At 36.7% G+C, this 22471-nt stretch overlaps 1 protein-coding gene across 4 annotated transcripts in view; it reads right to left on the reverse strand.

Annotated features, from left to right (window-relative positions):
* The window catches only part of MIPOL1 (mirror-image polydactyly 1), a 324740-nt gene that overhangs the window by 135588 nt on the left and 166681 nt on the right, over positions 1 to 22471 (reverse strand). For all 4 annotated transcript variants that reach the window (XM_090270121.1, XM_090270120.1, XM_090270123.1 and 1 more), the window contains one exon: positions 5034 to 5128. In XM_090270121.1, coding sequence (XP_090126247.1) covers positions 5034 to 5128 — 95 coding nt within the window. The remainder of the gene's footprint in view (positions 1 to 5033; positions 5129 to 22471) is intronic.

Genomic DNA, 22471 nt, shown 5'->3' on the forward strand with positions numbered 1-22471 from the left:
GAAATTTATATTATAAACCTAGTAAGTAGGGTTCATATATAGTCTAGTTTTCACTATGTCAAACACCTAAGTATTCTATTTACTTATTTTAAAAGTACTAGTACATTCACAGAAACGTACTATCTTAAAATATTGAGGATTCTATTCAATACTTCTGGTCAAAAATAAAATTTACCATGTTCTGAAAGGCATTATAACTTGCCACATGCAATTACGTATAATAAAAAATTAGAACATAAACCACTGTTTTTAGAAGTAAGTATATTAAATCCTCATCTACTGGCACTGAACAATAGGATCTAATTCTTATACACACATTTTAATTTACACTCTTTTAAGCAAAAGAAAATATAAGGAAGCACTATTAAATCAGCCAACATTGCAACTTAGGCATTCTCTCAATTAGAAAAGAGTTTGTTATAATTATGCCTCCTGAACTTAGGAATGCAGCACTACAGGTTTACAACAACAGGAAAAAGTCTTTACCAAATACAAATCTAACCCTTACCAGTTTAAGACTCTTCTTTGTTAAAACTGCTAAGATTTAGAGCAATGAAACTGTTATAAATGAATTCACAGCATTGAGCGTTGCTAATTAAAGAAGTATTTCATTAGTACTTTTATAATAAATAAAATTTATTTTAAATCTTATATTGTTATTCCTCTCCTGCTATCCCTCTACTTAAATGTGAAAGAGCTATCAGTTATGGTAAGGTTAGTATCTCTACCCATCCACCTCTCTGGCCACTGTCCCTAACTTCACCAAAGGAAACAAAGGCCAACATTTCCTTTTCGTAGTGCCCAAAGTCTTCTATAACTCAAACTAACAGAACAGAGAAACCCATAAAAATATATTTCCATATTCCTTAATTCCATACAAGTAAACACAATGCTTAAGTAATAATAGTTCTTAGTATAACTCAACAAAAGAAAATAATTTTTGGAAAAAAAAGGTCAATATCACTAATTGGCATATTTTAATTTGCCCTTAAAATATCCTCCTCTTCTTTGGCTGTTGCAAAGTTGAGAGCCAGACTTAATTTTGAGGCTTATTCCTTTGCTGTTTCATGATATACATGACAGCTATATACCGGCTTGCTCCAGGCTGCTGGTGCCACATATATATCTACAGATAGGTAGATCATAGATAGATAGATGATGGATGGATATATAGATAGATGGATTATATATAGATAGATAGATAGATAGAGAGAGAGAGAGAGAGAGAGAGAGAGTCACTGCTCAGATTGAGTGCTTCACCTCTGAGATCTTAAATAGCAATTCTCCACTTTTAGACTATAACTTCCAATCTTTTCAGCTCTTAAATTTTCTTATCCCCTCTACATTTATTATACATCAAGATTCATGATTCTTGATTCACTTTTTTTCTTCTCAGTATACATGTCTCTTCAATTTTATTTCCTGCCCTATTTAGCTTAAGACTATCAGTCATCATCTCAACAGCTTTTCTGCTAGTGTGCCCTCAACCTCTCTTTTCTCCATAATTTTAATCTCACAAATTCATAATCCTGAATTATTTCCACCCTTTGACTTCTGTACTGTTATACAAATTCAGTTGAATGTGTTAAATTACACAACTGTACAAACTAGATCTCTTACAAATTTATGGCATCCACTCCCAGATTAGTCTTCGAGACTGCCTGACCTTGTATTTCTTGTCTTTATTCAGTTCTTGCCTCCCATTACCTTCAGTAGCTAATCTTAGTTTTTCCTTTCAAAGCCTCATGCCTTCTTACTTCAGAAGCCCACATTGACCCTTACTTCACCAAAAAAAGGAACTATTAATTGTGAACAAAAATTTATTTATATTCACAACTATTCTCATCTCCTTTGCTCCTGTCTATAAGCACAAGGTGATCATCTTCATGTCAAGGCAAACTCTTTTGCAGATTCTAAATTCTATCTCATCCTACTTCTTTAGAAATCCTGTTTCATAAAAACTCTCTTTACTGGTTCCTTCCAATTAGTCATAAATGTGCTCAAGTATCTGACATTTTTCAAAAACAAATACCAAAATCCTTAGCCTACCTTCCTTTCATCTCAACTAACATGAACACTGTTTGTATCATGTTTCTTCAAGGACCAGACCATGTCCAAATTGTTACGCTTCTTTACCTCTAATCACTCTTCAATTCACAGAAAATTGGCTTCTATATCTAATACTTTATTAAAACTACTATTGTTGAGGTCATTAATGAGCACCTACTTTCAAACAAACAAAATGAATGCTTTTTGTTCTTATCTAACTGTTTAGCAATATTTGACCTTTTTTTTTGGAAATCTTCCTTGGCTTCAGTGATATTACAGTTTTTGATTCTACTCCTACCTCACTTACTTCTTGTTAAAATAAATTTACCTTAACATTGGTTGAGCACTAACAATAAGACAAATATGTGCTAAGATCTGTATTTACTTAAAACAACTCTAGTAGGTAGGTACTATGATTCTCACTTAACAAAAAAGTGATGGTCTTGGAGAGGTTCATTTATGTAAGGTCCCATAGGGCAAGGACATCGAACAGCAAATCACAGTAGATTTGCTACACTACCAGTAATTTAAAAAAAAAGTAACAGTGATAGAGGTACTTGTAAAGCATTATCTTTGAGCCAATAACTTGACCTCTTTATTTAGAAGAGGTCATTTAACTGTTAAATTCATGTAGATTAAAAAATTCTTTGAAAACAACTATTAAAAATTTTATAATTTTAAAAATATTTCCATAGTCTTCTGCAATTTATCAAAGAGAAGGAGTGACAAGATTTGGAATCAAGATTTCTTTTTTTTTAAAGAAGTTCATGCAAGATTATCGTAAGCCTTTTGGAATTCTTGGGCACTGTCCCTTTATCAGTACAACACCCATCTGCTATCCCATCAAACAAGGATGGCAGGAGAAGGTTCTGTAAGACTTCTCATTTCTATGAGGTGAAGCTGCAATAGTTAAGGTGTGGTCACAAATCACACAGTATTCATGTCTCGATAAAGGGTTTAATGTATGCCTCTGTTGTTCTACCAAGAGGAGACCCTAATTTAATGCTGCTAACTGAAATGTGTGGGCCTCATACTTGGCCCCAGGTAGGAATTTCTACGGAGCTTTAAAACACACTGGTAGCCGAGTCTTACCTCAAGAGACTCTGCTGTAATTGATTTGAGATGGGATAGGGATCAGGATTTTCAGAAGGTCCTCAGGTGATTCTAATGCCCAGTTGTAGTTAAGAACCCATTGGTATAAAATATAGAAAACTATCATATTCACTCTATAGTTTTTAAAAAAGGGTGAGTGCGTGAGATATCTTCATGCACTATCAGGGTTCTGCTTACTTACTTGGCCACATATAGACACTTATTCCAACTGCAAGCAAACGATTCCCCACAGACTGTCATCAACCAAACATACTTGGTGTCTGATAACTGTATCGGTTTCCTAGGGCTGCTGTAACATAGCACCACAAGCTGGGGACGGGGCGGGGCGCTTAAAATAATTGAAATGTACTGTCTTGTGGTCTGGAAGCTAAAAATCCAGATGTCTGATGGACTATAAGGAAGAATCCTCCCACACCGCTTCTAGCTTTTGGTGTTTTCTGCCAATCACGGGTGCTCCTTGGTCTGTAGCTGCATCACTCTAGGAACAAGGTTATCGCCGCCCTGTGTCTTCATGATTGTCTTCTTTCTATGCATGTTTCTCAATTTCCAAATTTCCACTTTCATACTGGGTTGAAGCCCATGCTAATGACTTCATATGATTACCTCTGTAAAGACCCTATTTCCAAATAAGGTCAATTCTTAGGTAGGTTAGGACTTCAACATGTCTTTTTTTGAGGGACACAATTCAACTCAAAGCAATAACTACTGTGTATGTCAGTAACGCTGTTCTAAAGCAGGGGTTCTTAATTTGGGGATGGGAAAACAATTTCATCTCCATTTTTCACTAACTCATATAAATATAGCATTTCCTATAGTTATGAACATAGTTAACAAACTCTAATGGTGATATTGGAGGTTGTGAAGAGTTTGTACCCATAGAAACTACTCGTATTTTCATGTCACATTTCAGAGTTTGTGGTTATCCCCCAAATCCATTTACAGTCATCATTACTTTGAAGTTACAGTTGTTCATAGACTGTTAGATCTAATTATTTAATGTATTAATAATGGTGTACATATATACTAATATAGCATAAAATTATAGTTTCATAATTGTATTTTAGTAAAACAGATTTTAATTTATTGCATTTATGCACTTAACATTCTGAAAGGAAGGCCAAATTTTAAAAACTATTTCTGTAATTTATATCCTCAGTTCCTGAATTCTCATATTTCAGACTTGAGAGTTTTTTTTTGTTGTTTTTTTTAATCTTGGTAAGTATCAAAGAATACACAGGACTTTGTACCTAATTTTTCAAGTCTTTTTTTCAACCGTGATTCACTGTGAAGATATATATTGTACACTTAGCCCAATATACAATCTTAGCTCTCTCTCTCACGCAACACAAAACTGAAACAGAAGTATCACATAATAGCATTTACCCTTACTACAGGAGACGCACTCTGCCATTTTCTACTTTATTTCTTTCCATTAAAAAATGCCAGTGTGACCTACTGAATTAATTTTACAACTACTCTTTATTTTAATAAATCTCAAAAATCCTTTAGAAACGTCTATTATATTATCATAGGTAAAATGCTGTTATTACTGATATTCATGTACTATTTTGAAAATATATGTCATCACTTTAGAGGCGGCATTTAGATGAGTCAATAGTTCATCTGCTGACCAGGCACCATTTATTTTATAAACCTGATGGGAGTCTAAACTTAAAGCTTACCAAGTGCAGGAAGAAAAAGAGGCAAAATAATAAACATTTTATGCCAGAATCATTTTAAAATTTAAAAAATGTCCTAAGTGTATAATGTTTAATTTCATTGAGGTATTTCCTCACTCACCATTGTAAAACTGGGTACAAGTATTTCCCAAACTGACATTTACTCATGCCCCGGCCAAAAAGAATTTTTACCTGTAGTAAACTCGAAGCGTCTGGATTTCTTCTTCCAGTTTTTTGTACTGCTGAACTGCAGTTTCTCTGGCTTCTTGCATGGCTAACAACTTTGCCTGCAAACAATCAATATTTTAAGAAATTTAACATTAACTTGATATGTTAAAATACAGTACTAGAGTGTGAATAGGAGTCTTAAGTTTCTGGTAGTTTTAAGACTATTAGTATTTTAATGAGTGTTTCATAATTTCCCACAAAATAATCCAATTATATCAATAACAGATATACTACAGACTTGAATATATTAAATTTACCAACTTTGCTCATTACTAGCTTCAACCTTATTTCTCTCTATATTCATCAGATATAGGCCCCTCTGCAATGTTTAACTTTACACACAGAATTCAGAATGTGGAACATGGGTTGAGAGCAATATCTAGAATAGAGATAAGCACACTGGGTGTTTCAGATACAAATTTAATGTGGCTCCACTGCCTGATCACACTAGATTTTCTTTTAACTTTATTAACAGTAAAACTCAGAAAATTCTAAATATGTTGTTAAGCCATCTTTGATATTTAACATGAAAAAAATACGCAAGACTGATTCTTACAGATATGATTTAACTTTTTCAGTTCCTTTTCTGCAGGAAAAACTTCTGTAATGGGAGATTGGGAGCAAGGTTGAATGTTAAAGATACTTTATTCAAGAAATGCTATTGTTCCTCTCTTCCTATAATATTCAAATTCTAAAGGGTCTGCAATCAGTTTTTTTATAGGGGTCAAACTGATAATTTTAAAAGAATTGCTACCTTCTAACCAACATTCCCACTGGATTTCAGGCATAGCCAAAATGTTCTCAATGTAACTTTCAAATGTGATACTGGACTCATGGGCATGGACAACAGTGTGGTGACTGCTGGGAGGAGGGGGTACCAAATGGTAATGGAAAAAAGTACAATAAAGATTAAATAAATAAAAAAATATGGTACTGGTAAATCAGGTTTCAGTTTTGTTCATTCAGAGTTTAATTTGTATGAAAGAGTTATCTTTCACTTTAAATGGTATTGGAGAGATAACACAGAGCAAATTGTGATCACTCACCTCACAGACTGGACTAATGGCAACAGAGGCAAAAATTCACTAATTTTGTTGAGCTCTTATGATTTCACTGGAATTATTTTCTTGCATAAGGATGAAGTCATAAGACAAATTGTGAAATCCTGATCATAGTGCTATAATACAAGAGAACATTAGACAATGCCACTTTTCTATTTTAATAATGGAGAATTATAAAAACATGGAGCAGTTTGGATCTTTGTGAACAAATTTAGGCACTAAATTAATTAATTTGTTCTCTATCTGGGCTAGCAAATTCTAACAAAGAGTCACCTTTAATTTAAAGATGTTTGAGTGCTTGCTTTAACATGTTAAATTCTGGAATTACAGATGAAACATTTTCATAAATTAAAAAGCATTTAAAATAAAAATAGGTAGCTGGTTTTTGATGCCAATAATTAACAACTTTGCCAGTTTTCAGAATACTAAAATGTGATTGAAATAGTAACCTGGAAGACACAGATACCCACTGTAACAGTGGCAAATAAAAAATAATCACAGATAAAAGCACATCTTACAAAATGTCAGGCATTCTGTTGCATGTATTTAAGGAATATCAAATATTGGACAGGTAACAGAGTATTTGCTAAATGTTACCTTAATTGATTATTCTGATGTTTTTTAACCTGGTACTTTCAGGAAAAAAAAAAAAAAAACCCAGAAGTATAAACCCAACAATGGTCTAGCAGGAAACTGCCATAATGAAGACTCTGCTTAAGAAATTTCTGTAATAAAAATGGGAGCATGCAAACTTTATTTAAATTATCAAGTATTGAACAATTCACTTCCCACATTTAGTAGGTTATAAGGATTTAGTGTTGCTTCACAGCAATAAACTTAATTATCAGTTCCAAACATCTAATCTGTCTAGGTGCTGGAGACTACTTTCAAAGCTATGACAAACTCTGTAGCTTTATAACCTCCTTCCTCTATTAGATAAGTTCTCATCTGGCCAGCACATCTGTGTTTTGGGAAATATCCTTACCCTATGCTACAGTGATCCTGTTCAGTCCTGGGGGTAGGATGAACTCAGGTAAATATGATACAGAATGTTCTATACCACTAGCCCCAAGAAGAAAACAATCCTGATAACATCATTTGTACCCCTGGATCCCCTAGTGCCAGACAAATCCACATCCATTTCTTGGACATCTGGGTATAGTAAATTCTTCTTTGTTTATGCTAGTTTGAGTTAGATTTATGTTATATGTAAGAATACATAACTACAAAACAACCATAACTAATTTAAATATGCTGTTGCTATTGTATCTTCTAGTCTCATTATTAATAGCATATAACTGCAACACATTATAGGTCAAAAATAAATTTTATATCACAATCACTAAGAAATTAACAAACAATATATTTTTCCTGTTTTTCTGCCGTATTTCCTATATTTTTGGCAATTGTTTTTATAAAACCTGCATGCATTCGTTTATGTTTATACTAACATGAAAATACAATTGTATTTGCTTTTTTCTAAACCATGTGATAATAAACATAATATATTTTAGCTGTTTTTTTTACTTTATTTGTATTATTGACACCTTACAGATGACCCCATTTCTCCTTTGCCTACATTCCCCCCCAACTGGCTCCTGCCCAGCCCCTTCCCTCTGGCCGTCACCACATCGTTGTCTGTGTCTTGGGATCATGCATATATATTTTTTGTCTAATCCCTTCACCTTCTTTCATCCAGTCCCACTCTCCCCTCTGACAGCTGTCAGTCTGTTCCATGTGTTGATGCCTCTCTTTCTATTTTGTTCATCAGTTTATTTTGTTCATTAGATTGCACATATAAGTGAGAACATATGGCACTTGGCTTTCTTTGACTGGCTTATTTCACTTAGCATAATGCTCTTCAGGTCCACCCATGCTGTCACAAAGGATAAGATTTTCTTTTTAATGACTGCATAGTATTCCACTGTGTAAATAAAACAATACATGCATTTAAAAAATAACAAAACTCTAAAAGTATAAAAAGAAGACAATGTAAAGTAAATATTTCTGTACCTCCAACCCTCAGTACTACAAATACCCTCCCGATATTACCAATTACTTGTCATAAATCCTTCCAGAGATAGTGTGCATATATATGTATACCTGCAACTAAATCTGCCTATTTACAATAGTGATGGCATTCTTTACAATTATAAACCTTAAATTGAAAAACATCCTCCACCCTAAGCCATGTAGCACAGTGAAGTCACATCCCCTCCCTGCCCTCCTACTCCCAAAGTGAAACTTGCATGAATTTAGGTTCAGAATTTTCAAGAATATTCTATACTTTCACTATATAGTTATGTATTTATAGATAATATTTTTTATTGTTTACAGGTTTTAAAACATTATATAATGATACTCTACATATTTCATGGACAATTGCTTTTTTTGGTCAGTATTATTCTTACTGACAAAATTATCCATTCTGATAATACTTATCTTTATACAAAATGTAACCTTGTGCACCACTATAGTTGATGCCCTTATGTTATACCCAACCCCTGGCTAGCTACTTATGTGACTTTTATCCCTAACTTTTGCCTTTTTTATTTAATGTCATATAAATGGATTCATATAGTAGGTAGTCTTTTGAATTTGGCTTCTTAATGCTTTCTGAGATTCATTCATATTATTACATGTTCATTCCTTTATATCACTGAGTAGTGTTCCATTGTATGGATATACCACCTCTGCATATCCATTCATCAGTTGATGGACATTTGGGTTGTTTCCAGTTTTTAGTAATTTTTTAAAAAGCTGCTGTACAATCTACATATAGGTAATTTTGTGGAAATATACCTTCATTTCTCTTAAATAAATACCAAGGAGTCTAGCTACCATTTGTCACCACACTAAGGAGTGGTATTTCTTTAAGGAGCTGACTCCTATGGTATGTGTGTATTTATATACTGCATATATAATATATATATTATATATATATTTTTATAGAGTTGTGTACATTATAAAGAAGCTGACAGAATTATTGCCTAAATTTACATAACCTTAAAGCACCTGTGCTTGGTCACTAGCAATGCCACTTATCAAATACCTACTATAGTAAGATGGGCACTGTACCAAGTTCTTAAAATATACCGCTATAGTCTATCCGCACAGCCACACTATGAGATAATTCCTATTATCCCTATTTCACATGTGATAAAGTGAGATTCATGGATGTTAAGTCACGTGTAAATATAATACAGCTAGTGACTAATACAATTCAAATACAAACTCAGGCTTGTTTGGTCCAAAATACATACAGGGGACTTCGGCCAAGATGGAGGCTTAGATGGACACGCTCGGTCTCCCTCTACAACTAGAGAGGAATACAACTACTTCAAAACAAAAGATAACTAGAAATTCCAGAAAATAAAACTACACGGAAGCCCAACGTATGAAGTTATAAACCAGCGGCGCCCTTTGGGCAGGTAGGAAGAGCGAAAGTGGGTGGTGCTATTTGTGGTCGCACCTGGGACAGCGGCAGGGAGAACAATCCCAGCTGCAGTCGAACCCCGGCAGCTTGCAACCCCAACGCTGGGGAAAGCACCCACCACATCGCCTTGAACAGTGAGGCCCAGAGGGTGGGAGGACGGATCCCGGTCTCCTAGCGGAATAATTGTGTGAATCCATCTTGGACCCCCGCCCCCACACAAAGCGCCACAGCGCTGCGAAATAGGTTGCTGGACCACCGCCGGACGCTGGGTTGTGACGACAAAGGGCCACAGCGTGGCGAAAAAGGTTGCGGATCGCCGCCGGTCGCCGGGTCGTGACGAGTACACAGGCACTGCCCCCTATAGCCGGCCCAAGAAAACAAAACGCATCTGTCAAAATGAGGCAGACAACTATAGAAATCCCGGTGGCGCAGCTCACCAGGCAACAGATGGAGAATCTGACAGATGAACAAATAAGAAACCTGTCAGAGGCTCAGTTCAGGGCCATTGTTATCAGGTGGCTTACAGAATTAACAAAAGATCTGGAAAAAGATGAGAAAGAATCGAAAAACACTCATAACGAAAGGAACAAAACCACATACGAGACAGATGGTGAGGAAATAAAACCCAGAGTTCAAATCAACAAACCAGAACACAAAGAAGGAACAAACAGTCAACCAGTGAAGAGAGAAAAAATGGGAAGCAAGGAAAATGATGAGAGGATCAGAAACCTCTGGGACAGCTATAAAAGGCCCAACATAAGAATCATTGGTTTGCCAGAGGGCGAAGAAGATGAACTAGAAATTGAAAAATTGAGTGAAAATATAATAAAGCAGAACTTCCCAAACTTGGGGAAGGAAATAGACTTACAGGTCCAGGAAGCACAGAAAGTTCCAAAAAAACTGGACCCAGGGAGAACCACTCCAAGACACATTATAATCAAAATGTCAAAAGTTAAAGATAAAGAGAGAATCTTAAAAGCAACAAGAGAGAAGAAAAGAATCATGTACAAAGGGGTCCCAATTAGACTATCAGCTGACTTCTCAAGGGAGACCCTGCAAGCAAGAAGGGACTTGCAAGAAATATTCAAAGTAATGAAAAGCAAAAACCTACAACCACGAATACTCTATCCAGCGAAATTGTCATTCAGAATAGAAGGGCAGAGAAAGTGTTTCCAGGACAAAACAAAACTGAAAGAGTTCATTAGATCCAAACCACTGTTATATGAGATGTTAAAGGCACTGGTTTAGAAAAAGGAGGGTCAAAACTATGAAATCTAAAATGAAAACTGCATCACAAGAAACAACAACAGAAGCTAGAGAATTGAAACAAAGGCAAACTAAACAGGCAACGAGAGTGGAAAAAGATCTATAGGTACGGGGAACATATTGGGGGGAGGTCAACAGGGAGGGGGAATGGGGAGAGGGAGGGAGATGATATAGGCATTAAGGATCATGGTAGGAGGGAATGGAATAGACAGAGAGAGGTTGAGAAGAACTATATGCATAACTAATGGACATGGTCTAAAAGGGGGGGATAACTGGAGGGAGGGGGGCCACCGGGTGGAGGAGAGAAGAGGGAAGGGAAATTGGGACAAATGTAACATTATAATCAATAAAACACATTTAAAAAGCAAAAACAAAATACATACAGGGTGGGGCAAAAGTAGGCATACAGTTGTTCATGTGGAAAAGTAATATAATAACTAATAATAATAATACAAGAATAAACTGTTTTGTGTAACCACAACTATAAACCTACTTTGGACACACCTTGTATTTGCCTCTTATACCAATATAAACACATACATACACATAAATATATATACATATATATAAACATAAGCATATGTATGTTAAATCAATCTATATTCTTAGGAACACGACAGACAAAAAATATTCAGTAATTTGAAAAATAATACAAATGTGTGGGTTAACAAGCACTTTGGTTAATTTATAAATGTCACAGCCACACTTGCAGGGAAAAGGTCAGGAAGATGTACCAGATACTATTCTTGAGCAGGCCATCTATTTATTTATACTGAGATATAAATGACATACAATATTATGATAATTTCAGATGTACAACATAGCGGTTTGACATATACATTATGAAATGATTACCACAATAAGTCTTGTTACAATTTGTCACCATACAAAGTTGGTAAAATATGACTGTCTATATTCCCTGATATATATTCCATTCTTTAACTTACTTGTCTTATAACTGAAAGTTTGTACCTTGTAATCTCCTTCACCCATTCTGTCTACCCCTGATCCTCCTGGCAACCATCTGTTCTCTGTGTCTTTAAGACTGGTTTTGTTTGTTCTTTGTTTTTCTGGTAGATTCCACACGTAAGTGAAATCATATGGTATTTGTTAAGACTGGTTTTGTTTGTTCTTTGTTTTTCTGGTAGATTCCACATGTAACTGAAATCATATGGTATTTGTCTTCCTCTTTCTTATTGCACTTAGCATAATGCTCTCAAGGTGCATCCATTTTGTTGCAAACGGCAAGATTTCATTATTTTTTATGGCTGAGTAATATTTCACTGTTTATATATACCACATCTTTTTTCCCATTCATCTACTGATGCACACTTGGGCTGCTTCCATAGCTTGGCTATTGTAAGCAATGCTGCAATGTACATACGGGTGCATATATTGTTTCAAATTTGTGCTTCCATTTTCTTTGGATATATATCTAGAAGTGAAACTGCTGGGTCATATGTTAGTTACTACTTGCATATCTATTATCAGCACTACATTTTTACCCCCTTTCATGTTTTAGATGTCAAAATTTACATCTTATTATTTTGTGTATCCCTTAACTAATTATTGTAGTTACAGTTCACTTTACTACTTTTCTCTTTTAACCTTCATACTAGAGTTATATGCGGTTAATCTGCTACCTTTTCTATATATTTGCCTTTATGTGGTACAATTTCCTTCAAATATTTTATATTTTATTTCTAGTTATGACCTTTTTAAAAAAATCTTGATAAAGTCCTCTTAACATTTCTTGTAAGGTCAGTTTAGTGGTGATGAACTCCTTTAGCTTTTGCTTGTCTGAGAAACTTTCTTTTTCAAAACCTTTCCCCTTCTTCCTCCCTTCTCCCCTCCTCCCTCCCCTCTGGTCACTGTCAGTCTTTTCCTTGTTTACATGTTTCTGATTCTATTTTGTTTGTTTGTTTTGTTCATTAGTGTCCTGTATTAGGTGATATTATTTGTTTTTTGCTGCCTGGCTTATTTCGCTAAGCATAATAGTCCCTAGTTCCATCCATGTTGTTTCAAATGGTAGGAGTACCTTCTTTATTTCTGTTGTGTATTATCTCATTGTGTAAATGTACCACAGTTTTTGATCCACTCATCTACAGATGGGCACTTAGGCTGTTTCCAGTACTTAGCTATTGTAAACAGGGCTGCTATGAACACAGGGTGCATAGGTTCTTTTGAATTTGGGTTTCAGGATTCTTCAGGTATAATTCCAGCAATGGAATTGCTGGATCAAAAGGCAGTTCCATTTTTGGTTTTTTGAGGAAATTCCATACTGCTTTCCATAGTGGCTGCACAATCTGCATTCCCACCAGCAGTGCAGTAGGTTCCCTTTTCTCCGCATCCTCGCCAGCACTTGTTGTTTGTTGATTTGTTGATAATGGCCATTCTGACTGATGTGAAGCAGTATCTCATTGCGGTTTTTATTTGCATCTCTCTGATGGCTAGTGATGTTGAGCATTCTCTCATATGCCTATGGACCCTCTGTATGTCCTCTATGGAGACGTGTTTGTTCAGGTCCTTTGCCCATTTTTTAATTGGATTGTCTGTCTTCTTGGTGTTAAGTTGTATAAGTTCTTTTTATATTTTGGAGATGAAACCCTTGTCTGGGGTATCATTGGCAAATATGTTCTCCCATATGGTTGGTTCCCTTTCCATCTTGCTGATGTTTTCTTTTACTGAGCAGAAACTCTTTTGTAACAAAAACATATTCCTGAGGAGGAAAAGATGGTGGCGTGTAAGTAGCAGTGTTGTCTGCTTGCTCCCGTCGCAGAAGGACTTGGACTACAAACACAGAGTGGAGAATGAATGAGTGCTGCTTTCAGATAGGGCGAACGGGGACAGGAGCATAGGAGCAGGGTGGGAGAAGGCTGAAACTACAGCCTGCACTCTCCAAGCAGAGTCCCCAGGCTTCCTAGCCTAGAGTCTCCGCTGAACCACACGGTGAGCTGCCGCCCGGCTCATTAACCGGAATCTGTTTGGAAACTGCGCTCCCACCCTAGGCGCCCTGACCAGTGACATCTGGGAGGGAGTCAGCGAGAAGGTTTGGTAAAACAGTCGGAGGTGCTGGAAGAGAAAGGCCATCCCTGGCTGCGAGCAGTTGTATGAATTTTGGAGTGGGGAGAGCGTGGCCCACAGGAACTGGTGCTGAAGCGTGAAAGGCCAAACAGACTCTTTTAGAAGGAAAACTGAGGTGGGACTGAAACTGGGTAGGGACCCTCAGGCTGGCAACCCTGTGCCCGCGTGCACACAAAGGCTCTGCCAAACAAAAACACAGAATGGAGCCACAAGAGGGGCCCACACAGGGGAAAGCTGAGGCGGAACCTAAGACTTGGTAGAGACCCTTGGGCAGGTAACTCTGCATGGGTGTGTGCACAAGGGCTCTGCCAAACAAAAACTCAGACCAGTGCTGCAGTTTGAAAGCCATGCAGAGACTTTTTTTGGAAGAAAAGCTGAAACGAGACCCAAGACTGGGCAAGGACTATGGGCATGCACACCAGCTCATTGGCAAAGTAGCATTGCTAAACAAAAACGAAGAGTGCTAGAGGGTACCACAGGACCAAGGGACTGGGGGGGACTCAACTCAGTGTGGCTCACAGCGGAGATCTGCGGGAGACCCACGAATGAGAGAACAGCAGCCCCAGAATCCAGCTAGATCTCACAACAGCCAGCCAGAAAGGAAAATATAAAACCCATACAACTCTGACCAGGGGCAGATCCAGAAAGCGAAAAAAGTGGTAAAACCAGATATTTCTGGGACAAATTCCACTGCGGTATTTTTCACAAGTTATTCTCTTGTCCTTCCAGTTCATGTATTTTAAGTCACTAGTTGTTATATTAGTTATTCCAAATATCATATGCTACTCCTCCCTTTTATTACCCCACTTTAACATCTGATATCCTCTTCTTACTTTGGTCTTAAATTCTATCTTCTCTCCTACAATGACTAGTATCCATTCTTTCAGCTTAAATTTGAAAAATTTCCCCTCTCTCAGTTAGCATGGTTTTTACTTCTCGTTCTTAGTATACCTACCCCCTCTATCATCTCAAACTCACTTCCCTTTCCTTTGGACATCTCTTTAACATTTCTTTCTTTCTTTTTTCCCAGCCCACCTATATCAATCATAACCAAAGGTTTTCCAGAGTACTGGCAAAAAGCTCTTTCTTTAATCTGCTTCCTACCTTCTCTTCCTCTTCCTCTTCTTTCTTTTTTTTTTTATGTTCCCTCTCATACTAAATATATATCTTATTACTTCTGTATAAACCAGTATAATATGCTTCCCCTCTCTCACTTCATTCTGCCTTCTTCCCTCCCTTTCTCAACATACAATGTAAATTTTACTTACTGTCTCACATTGCCTTGTCCCTACTCACTACTATTACTTTTCCACCTTCCCTCTCAACTCTTAACTGTTTTTCCTTTAGTATAATAGTCTTAATTTCTTTACATCTATATTAATACTGGTTCATTTGCTGCTGCTTGTGTGATTGTGAGTGGGGGATATTCAAGACATGGTGGGCAGAGTGATTCTCAGTTAGCTAGCCAGAGTGAAGTTCTCACCAAAGAGCACCATAACAACAACCAAAACCGAGATACAAGCAGACTGCCTAAACAAATGGCATAAAGGGCATCCTAAGAGCATCAAGCTTAGGAGATCAAAGAGATTGCACCACTGAATCTCCCAGGTCTCCTATTACAGAAGGTTGTGCCACAAAGGTGGGATATCAAAGCAGATAAATCTAAGAAACAAAAACAAACAAGAAGAGTCACCTAAAAAGGGGTGACAAAGAAACAATCTCCTGCCAAAAAGGAAAAGAGGAATCCTCAAAAAGCCTTCTAGATGAAACAGAGGCCATCAAACTATGGGACATGGAATTCAAAAGAATGGTAATAAGGAAGCTCAATGAACTCAATGAACTCAACAAACTCAGAGGAAACTACAACCAACACCAAAGGAATTACAGAGAACTCCAGGGAAACTACAATAAACTCCAGGGAAGGTACAAGGAACTTACTTCAAACTACCAGAATTAAAAAGGACATAGAAACTACCAGTAAGAACCAGGAAGTGAAGAATATGATTTCTGAACTGAAGAACACAGTAGAAATGATAAAAAACAGGATAGAGGAAGCAGAGAATTGGATCAGAGAGCTGGAGGACAACGTAGAAAAAAATTCCCAGACAGTGCAACAAAATGAAAAAAGACTAAAAAAGAATGAAGAGGGTTTAAGAGAGCTGCAGGACAACATGAAATGTAATGATATCCATATCATAGGGATACCAAAAGGAGAAGAAGGGGAGCAAGGGGTAGAAAATGTGTTTGAAAAGGTAATGACAGAAAACTTCCCTGACTTGAGGAGAGAAAAAGTCACACAAGGCCAAGAAGCACAGAGGGTTCCAATGAAGATAAACCCAAACAGGCCCACTCCAAGACACATCATAATTAAAATGGCAACATTCAAAGACAAAGAGAGAATCCTAAAGGCAGCAAGAGAGAAACAGCAAATAATACACAAGGGAGCTCTGACAAGACAATCAGATCAGTGGATTTCTCAACAGAAACACTACAAGCCAGTAGGGAATGACAAAAAGTATTTCAAGCAATGGAAAACAAAGGCCTACATCCAAGACTACTGTACTCAGCAAGGATCTCATTCAAAATGGAAGGTGATATAAGGAGTTTTCCAGACAAAAGGTGAAAAGAAGACATTCCCACCAAACCAGCATTTGAAGAGATGGGAAAGGGACTGCTATAAGAAGATGAAGAAAAAGAGAGAGAGAGAGAACACAGGTACAAAGGGAAAATATCACAATGAGTAAGTACCTATCAGTAAAAATCTTAAATGTAAATGGATTAAATGGTCCAATAAAAAGGCATAGGGTAACTGAATGGATAAAAAAACATGACCCACATACATACTGTATATAAGACACCTACTCGGAACAAAAGATCTACATAGAATTAAAGCAAAGGAATGGGAAAAAAAATTCAAATAGACATGAAAAAAATCAGGGGTAGCAATCCTTTATCAGACAAAATAGACTTCACAACAAAGGCCATAAAAAGAGACAAAGAAGGGCATTTCAGAATATGTAAGAGAAAAACCCATCAAGAAGATATAACCCTGGTAAATACATATGCATCTAACATAGGAGCACCCAAATATATAAGGAAAATATTGGAAGACTACAAGAAGGATATCAACAGCAACACACTCATCCTAAGGGACTTTAACATCCAACTGTTAACAATAGAAAGATCTTTAAAGCAAAGAAACACCAAAGATATTGAGGCATTGAACAATACTCTATGTCAAATGGACTTAATTGATATATATAGATCCTTTCACCCCAAAGAAGCAAAATATACATCATTTTCAAGTACACATAGAAAAATTTCTAAGACAAACTATATGGTAGGACACAAAATAAGCCTCAACAAATTCAAGAAAATTGAAATTATATCAAGCATCTTCTCAGATCACAATGGCTTCACAGGTGGATTTTACAAAATATTTAGGAAAGAACTTACTCCTATCCTTCTCAGACTGTTCAAAAAAATCCAAGATGAGGGAAGACTCCCAAACCCACCCTGTGAAGCCAGTATCACCCTAATTTCAAAACCAAGTCAAGACATACCAAAAAAATAAAACTACAGGGCAATATCACTGATGAACATAGGTGCTAAAATCTTCAACAAAATATTCACGAACCAGATCCAGCAACACATTAAAAAGATCATATACCATGATCAAGTGGGATTCATCCCAGGGATGAAAGGATGGTTTAATATTTGGAAATCAATAAAAGTAATACACCACATAAACAAAATGAAAGACAAAAACCATATGATCATATCAACAGATGCAGAAAAAGCATTTGATAAAGTACAACACCCATTTATGATGAAAACACTCAAAAAATGGCAGTAGAGGGAGTATACCTCAACATAATAAAGGCCATATACGAGACAACTGAAGCCAACATTATACTCAATGGGCAAAAACTGAAAGCATTCCTCCTGAGGTCAGGTACAAGACAAGGATGTCCACTCTCTCCACTCCTATTCAACATAGTCTTGGAAGTTCTAGCCACAGCAATCAGACAAGAAAAAGAAATAAAAGGCATTGTAATTGGAAAGGAGGAAGTAAAACTGTCATTATTTACAGATGACATGATAGTGTACATAGAAAACCCTATAGACTAAACTAAAAAACTACTCAACCTAATAAGTGAATTTGGAAAAATAGCAGCATATAAAGTCAGCATTCAGAAATCAAAGGCATTTCTGTACACCAATAATAAAATATCAGAGATAGAAACTAAAAAAACCCCATTTACAATAGCAACAAGAAAAATAAAGAACCTAGGAATAAACTTAACCAAGGAGGTAACACCTGTACTCAGAAAACTACATAACACTGAAGAAAGAAATTAAGGAAGATACAAATAAATGGAAGCACATACCATGTTCATGGATGGGAAGAATCAACATCATTAAAATATTCATAGTACCAAAAGCAATTTATAGATTCAATGCAATCCTTATTAAAATACCAATGACATATTTCACAGACCTATAACAAATACTTCAAAAATTTATATGGAACCAAAAAAGACCCCAAATAGTCACAGTAATCTTGAGGAAGAAGAACACAATAGGAGGAATCACAATACCTGATATCAAACTATGCTATAAGCCACTGTAATCAAAACAGTCTGGTACTAGCATAAGAACAGAATAGAGAGCCCAGAAATAAACCCAGGTCTATATGGTCAACTAATATTTGACAAAGGGAGCCGGAACATAAAATGGAGTGAAAATAGCCTTTTCAAAAAATGGTGCTGGGAGAACTGGACAGGGACATGCAAAAAAAAAAAATGAAACTAGATCACCAACTTACACCCTACAGCAGAATAAATTCAAAATGAATAAAAGACTTTAATGTAAGCCGTGATACCATAAAAGTCCTGGAGGAAAACATAGGCAGGAAATTTTCAGATATCCCACTTAGCAATATTTTTAGCGATACATCTTCTAAGGCAAGGGAAATAAATGAAAGAATAAGCAAATGGGGCTACATCAAACTAAAGAGCTTCTGCTCAGCAGAAGAAGACATCAGCAAGATGAAAAGGGAACCAACCATATGGGGAAGTATATTTGCCAATGATACCTCAGACAAGGGTTTCATCTCCAAAATATAAAAAGAACTTATACAATTCAACACCAAGAAGACAGACAGTCCAATTAAAAAATGGGCAAAGGACCTGAACAAACGCTTATCCGAAGAGGACATACAGAGGGTCCATAGGCATATGAAAGAATGCTCAACATCACTAGCCTTCAGGAAGATGCAAATAAAAACCACAATGAGATACCACCTCACACCATTCAGAATGGCCATCATCAACAAATCAACAAACAACAAGTGCTGGTGAGGATGCGGAGAAAAGGGAACCCTGGTGCACTGTTGGTGGGAATGCAGACTGGTGCAGCCATTATAGAAAGCAGTATGGAATTTCCTCAAAAAACTGAAAAGGGAACTGCCTTTTGATCCAGCAATTCCATTGCTGGAATTATACCCAAAGAATCCTGAAACCCAAATTCAAAAGAACCTATGCACCCTGTGTTCATAGCAGTGCTATTTACAATAGCCAAGTGCTGGAAACAACCTAAGTGCCCATCAGTAGATGAGTGGATCAAAAAACTGTGATATACTTAAACAGTGGAATACTATGCAGCAGAAAGAAAGAAGGAACTTCTACCACTTGTGACAACATGGATGGAACTGCAGAGTATTTTGCTTAGCAAAATAAGCCAGGCAGCAAACGACGAATACCATATTATCTCACCTAATACAGGAAACTAATGAACAACACAAACAAATGAGAAAAATAGAACCAGAGGCATGTAAACAAGGAGCAGACTGATAGTGACCAAGGGGAAGGGGGAGGCAAGAAGATGGGAAAGAAGTGGAAGGTTCTAGTTAAGGAACTAGTATAAATGACCCAATGACATGGACAACGGGGTGAAGATTGACTGTGGGAGAAGGAGTTGAGGGGGGTGGAGAAATGGAGGGAAAGTGGGACAACTGTAATAGAAAAAAATAAATTAAGAAAATATTCCTAAGTTATATAATCACAATTATACTTTTAACACTCTCTAAAAAAAATTTATAAACATCACCAAATTTTATTGAATCTAAGATGTTACAGATTTAAAACAAAGTGTAATTTTATGCAGAAAAACTTGGGCCAATTATTCTTCTAAGAAATCATCTATTGTAACAAGCATACAGCAATGATACAATGTGAAATGTTATTAACCCAATATAGTTCCCTCCTCCAAAATAATAAAACTCTCTTGTGAGCAATACCAAAATATTTTTCCTACCTGTAGCATGTGTTCTAAAATTTTTCTCATCTCCTTACCCCACTCACACAAAATCCTCACCTTATCCCACATTTTTAATCCTTCCTTTTGTTTTTTTATACAGAGAAAATACTGAATTTATTGCAATCTTCAGTGGTATACTCCACAATTTTATGTCTTCCCAATACTTTCATAGTTGCTTCCCAACACCTTTCATAGTTGCTTCCCAACATGTAAAAGGTATTGTTCAATTGTGTTAAGTGAAATACCAGTCAGAAAAATACAAGAATCAGGATTTCAATCATATGTGGAAACCAATGAACAAACTGAACTAACAAGCAAAATAGAAACTGACTCATAGATAGCAGGCTGACAGCTCCGGGGTTTGGGGGCATGAGAGGTGGAGGGATGGAGCAGAAAAAAAAAAAAGAACTCATGGACATAAACAACAGTGTGGTGACTATGGGGGGAGGTGAGGGGTATAAAGAGGTAAAATAGTAATAGAAAAATACAATAAAAATGAACTATTAAAAAATAAAAATAAAAGGTATTGCTTAAAACTCCTTGAAGGAACAGCTAAACTAATTCCAGGTGAAGTAATGAAATCAAATCATTATCTGGTAACAGTTATTGATAATACTATAATTTTATGATACAATTGGTCTATATTTTATATCTTCATTATCCTCTCAGTATATCTTAAAATGTTATGGTAACATCTTTTTTGTTTCTGCTTTCATTGAGATATAATCAATGTATAACCCTGTATTAGTAGTACAAAATAATGATTTAATGTATATAAATATTGCAAAATGATTCCCACAATAAGTTTAGTTAATATTCATGACCTCACATAGCTGGAATTTTTTTCTTGTGATGTTAAGACTTATTTTCTTGGCAACTTTCAAATACATGATAGTGTACCGTTAATTTTAGATACCACATTGTATATCACATCCCCAGAACTTATTTACATAAGTGACTGAAAAAAAGGTTGGTTAACTATGTTAGTCATATAATTAATTGTCTCCTTATTTTTAAACGATATACCTTAAACAGATATGTTAAACAGTACAATCTAAATAAGACAACCATAAGTACTGCCACTGCATTAGAAATAAACTGTTATGAGACTTCCGGCTAAGGTGGAGGCCTAGACAGACACGTTGCGTCTCCCTCCACAACTAAGAAGGAATATAACTACTTCAAAACTAGATACACCCAGAAGTTCCAGAACATTGAGCTGCATGGAAGTCCAACAAATGAAGATATAAAGAAGAAATACTCATCCAGACAAGTAGGAGGGGCAGAGCTGGGATGGAGAGGATGTGGTGTGGTGGTGGCAGCAGTGGTGGAAGCCAGAAAGCACAGTCACATGTTTTAAAAAGTCAGGAGGAACACCTGGGGAGCACTCCTAGCACCAGACCAGACCATGCAGCTCACAGTCCCAGAGCTGGGAAAATAAAGCCTTATTGCTTCTGACTGGGCGAACCAGTAGGGGTTGGGATGGAGGAACAAACTGACAGTCTCTCAGCAGAGTCCACTTGTTTAAAGGGCCCCCACAGTCCTAAAATATCTGAAAACCCACAAACTCTGGGAACGATGGCCAAAGCAATAACTAGAGAGGCGCCAGTCCCACACGGAAGTGGGAGAAGTGCCTAGAAAAAAGCGAGTGCTGAGCAAGCATCATTGTTCCCTCTCAGACCCCTCCCACATACAGTGCCACAATGTGGTGAAATGGGTCGCCCTCTGCTGATGAATATTTAAGACTCTGCCCCTTGCAAGATAACAGGAGCGACAGCTCTACCTAAGACACAGAGGCAAACGAACACAGGGGCTTGTCAAGATGAGGAGACAGAGAAGTATGGCTCAAAAGGGGGAACAGATCAAGGTTCCAGTGGGAGAACTAAGCGATGACGAAATAGCCAACCTAACAAATGAGGAGATAGCCAACCAAATAGATGAAGAGTTCAAAACACTGGTGATAAAGATGCTCACAGGCTTGACAGACATGCTTAAGTATGGCAAACACATAAGGGAAGAAGTGAAGGCTATGCTAAATGAAACGAAGGAAAATCCACACAAAACCAATGGTGAGCGAAGGAAACTGGTGTTCAAATCAATGATTTGGAACATAAGGAAGAAAAAAAACAATCAACCAGTACAGAATGAAGAAACAAGAATTGAAAGAAAATGAGAAGCTTAGGAACCTCTGGGCCAACTTTAAACATACTAACATCTGAACCATAGGGATGCCA

The sequence above is a fragment of the Furipterus horrens genome, unplaced genomic scaffold (genome assembly GCF_987537825.1).
Source record: "Furipterus horrens unplaced genomic scaffold, mFurHor1.1.pri manual_scaffold_3, whole genome shotgun sequence".
Taxonomy (NCBI): domain Eukaryota; kingdom Metazoa; phylum Chordata; class Mammalia; order Chiroptera; family Furipteridae; genus Furipterus; species Furipterus horrens.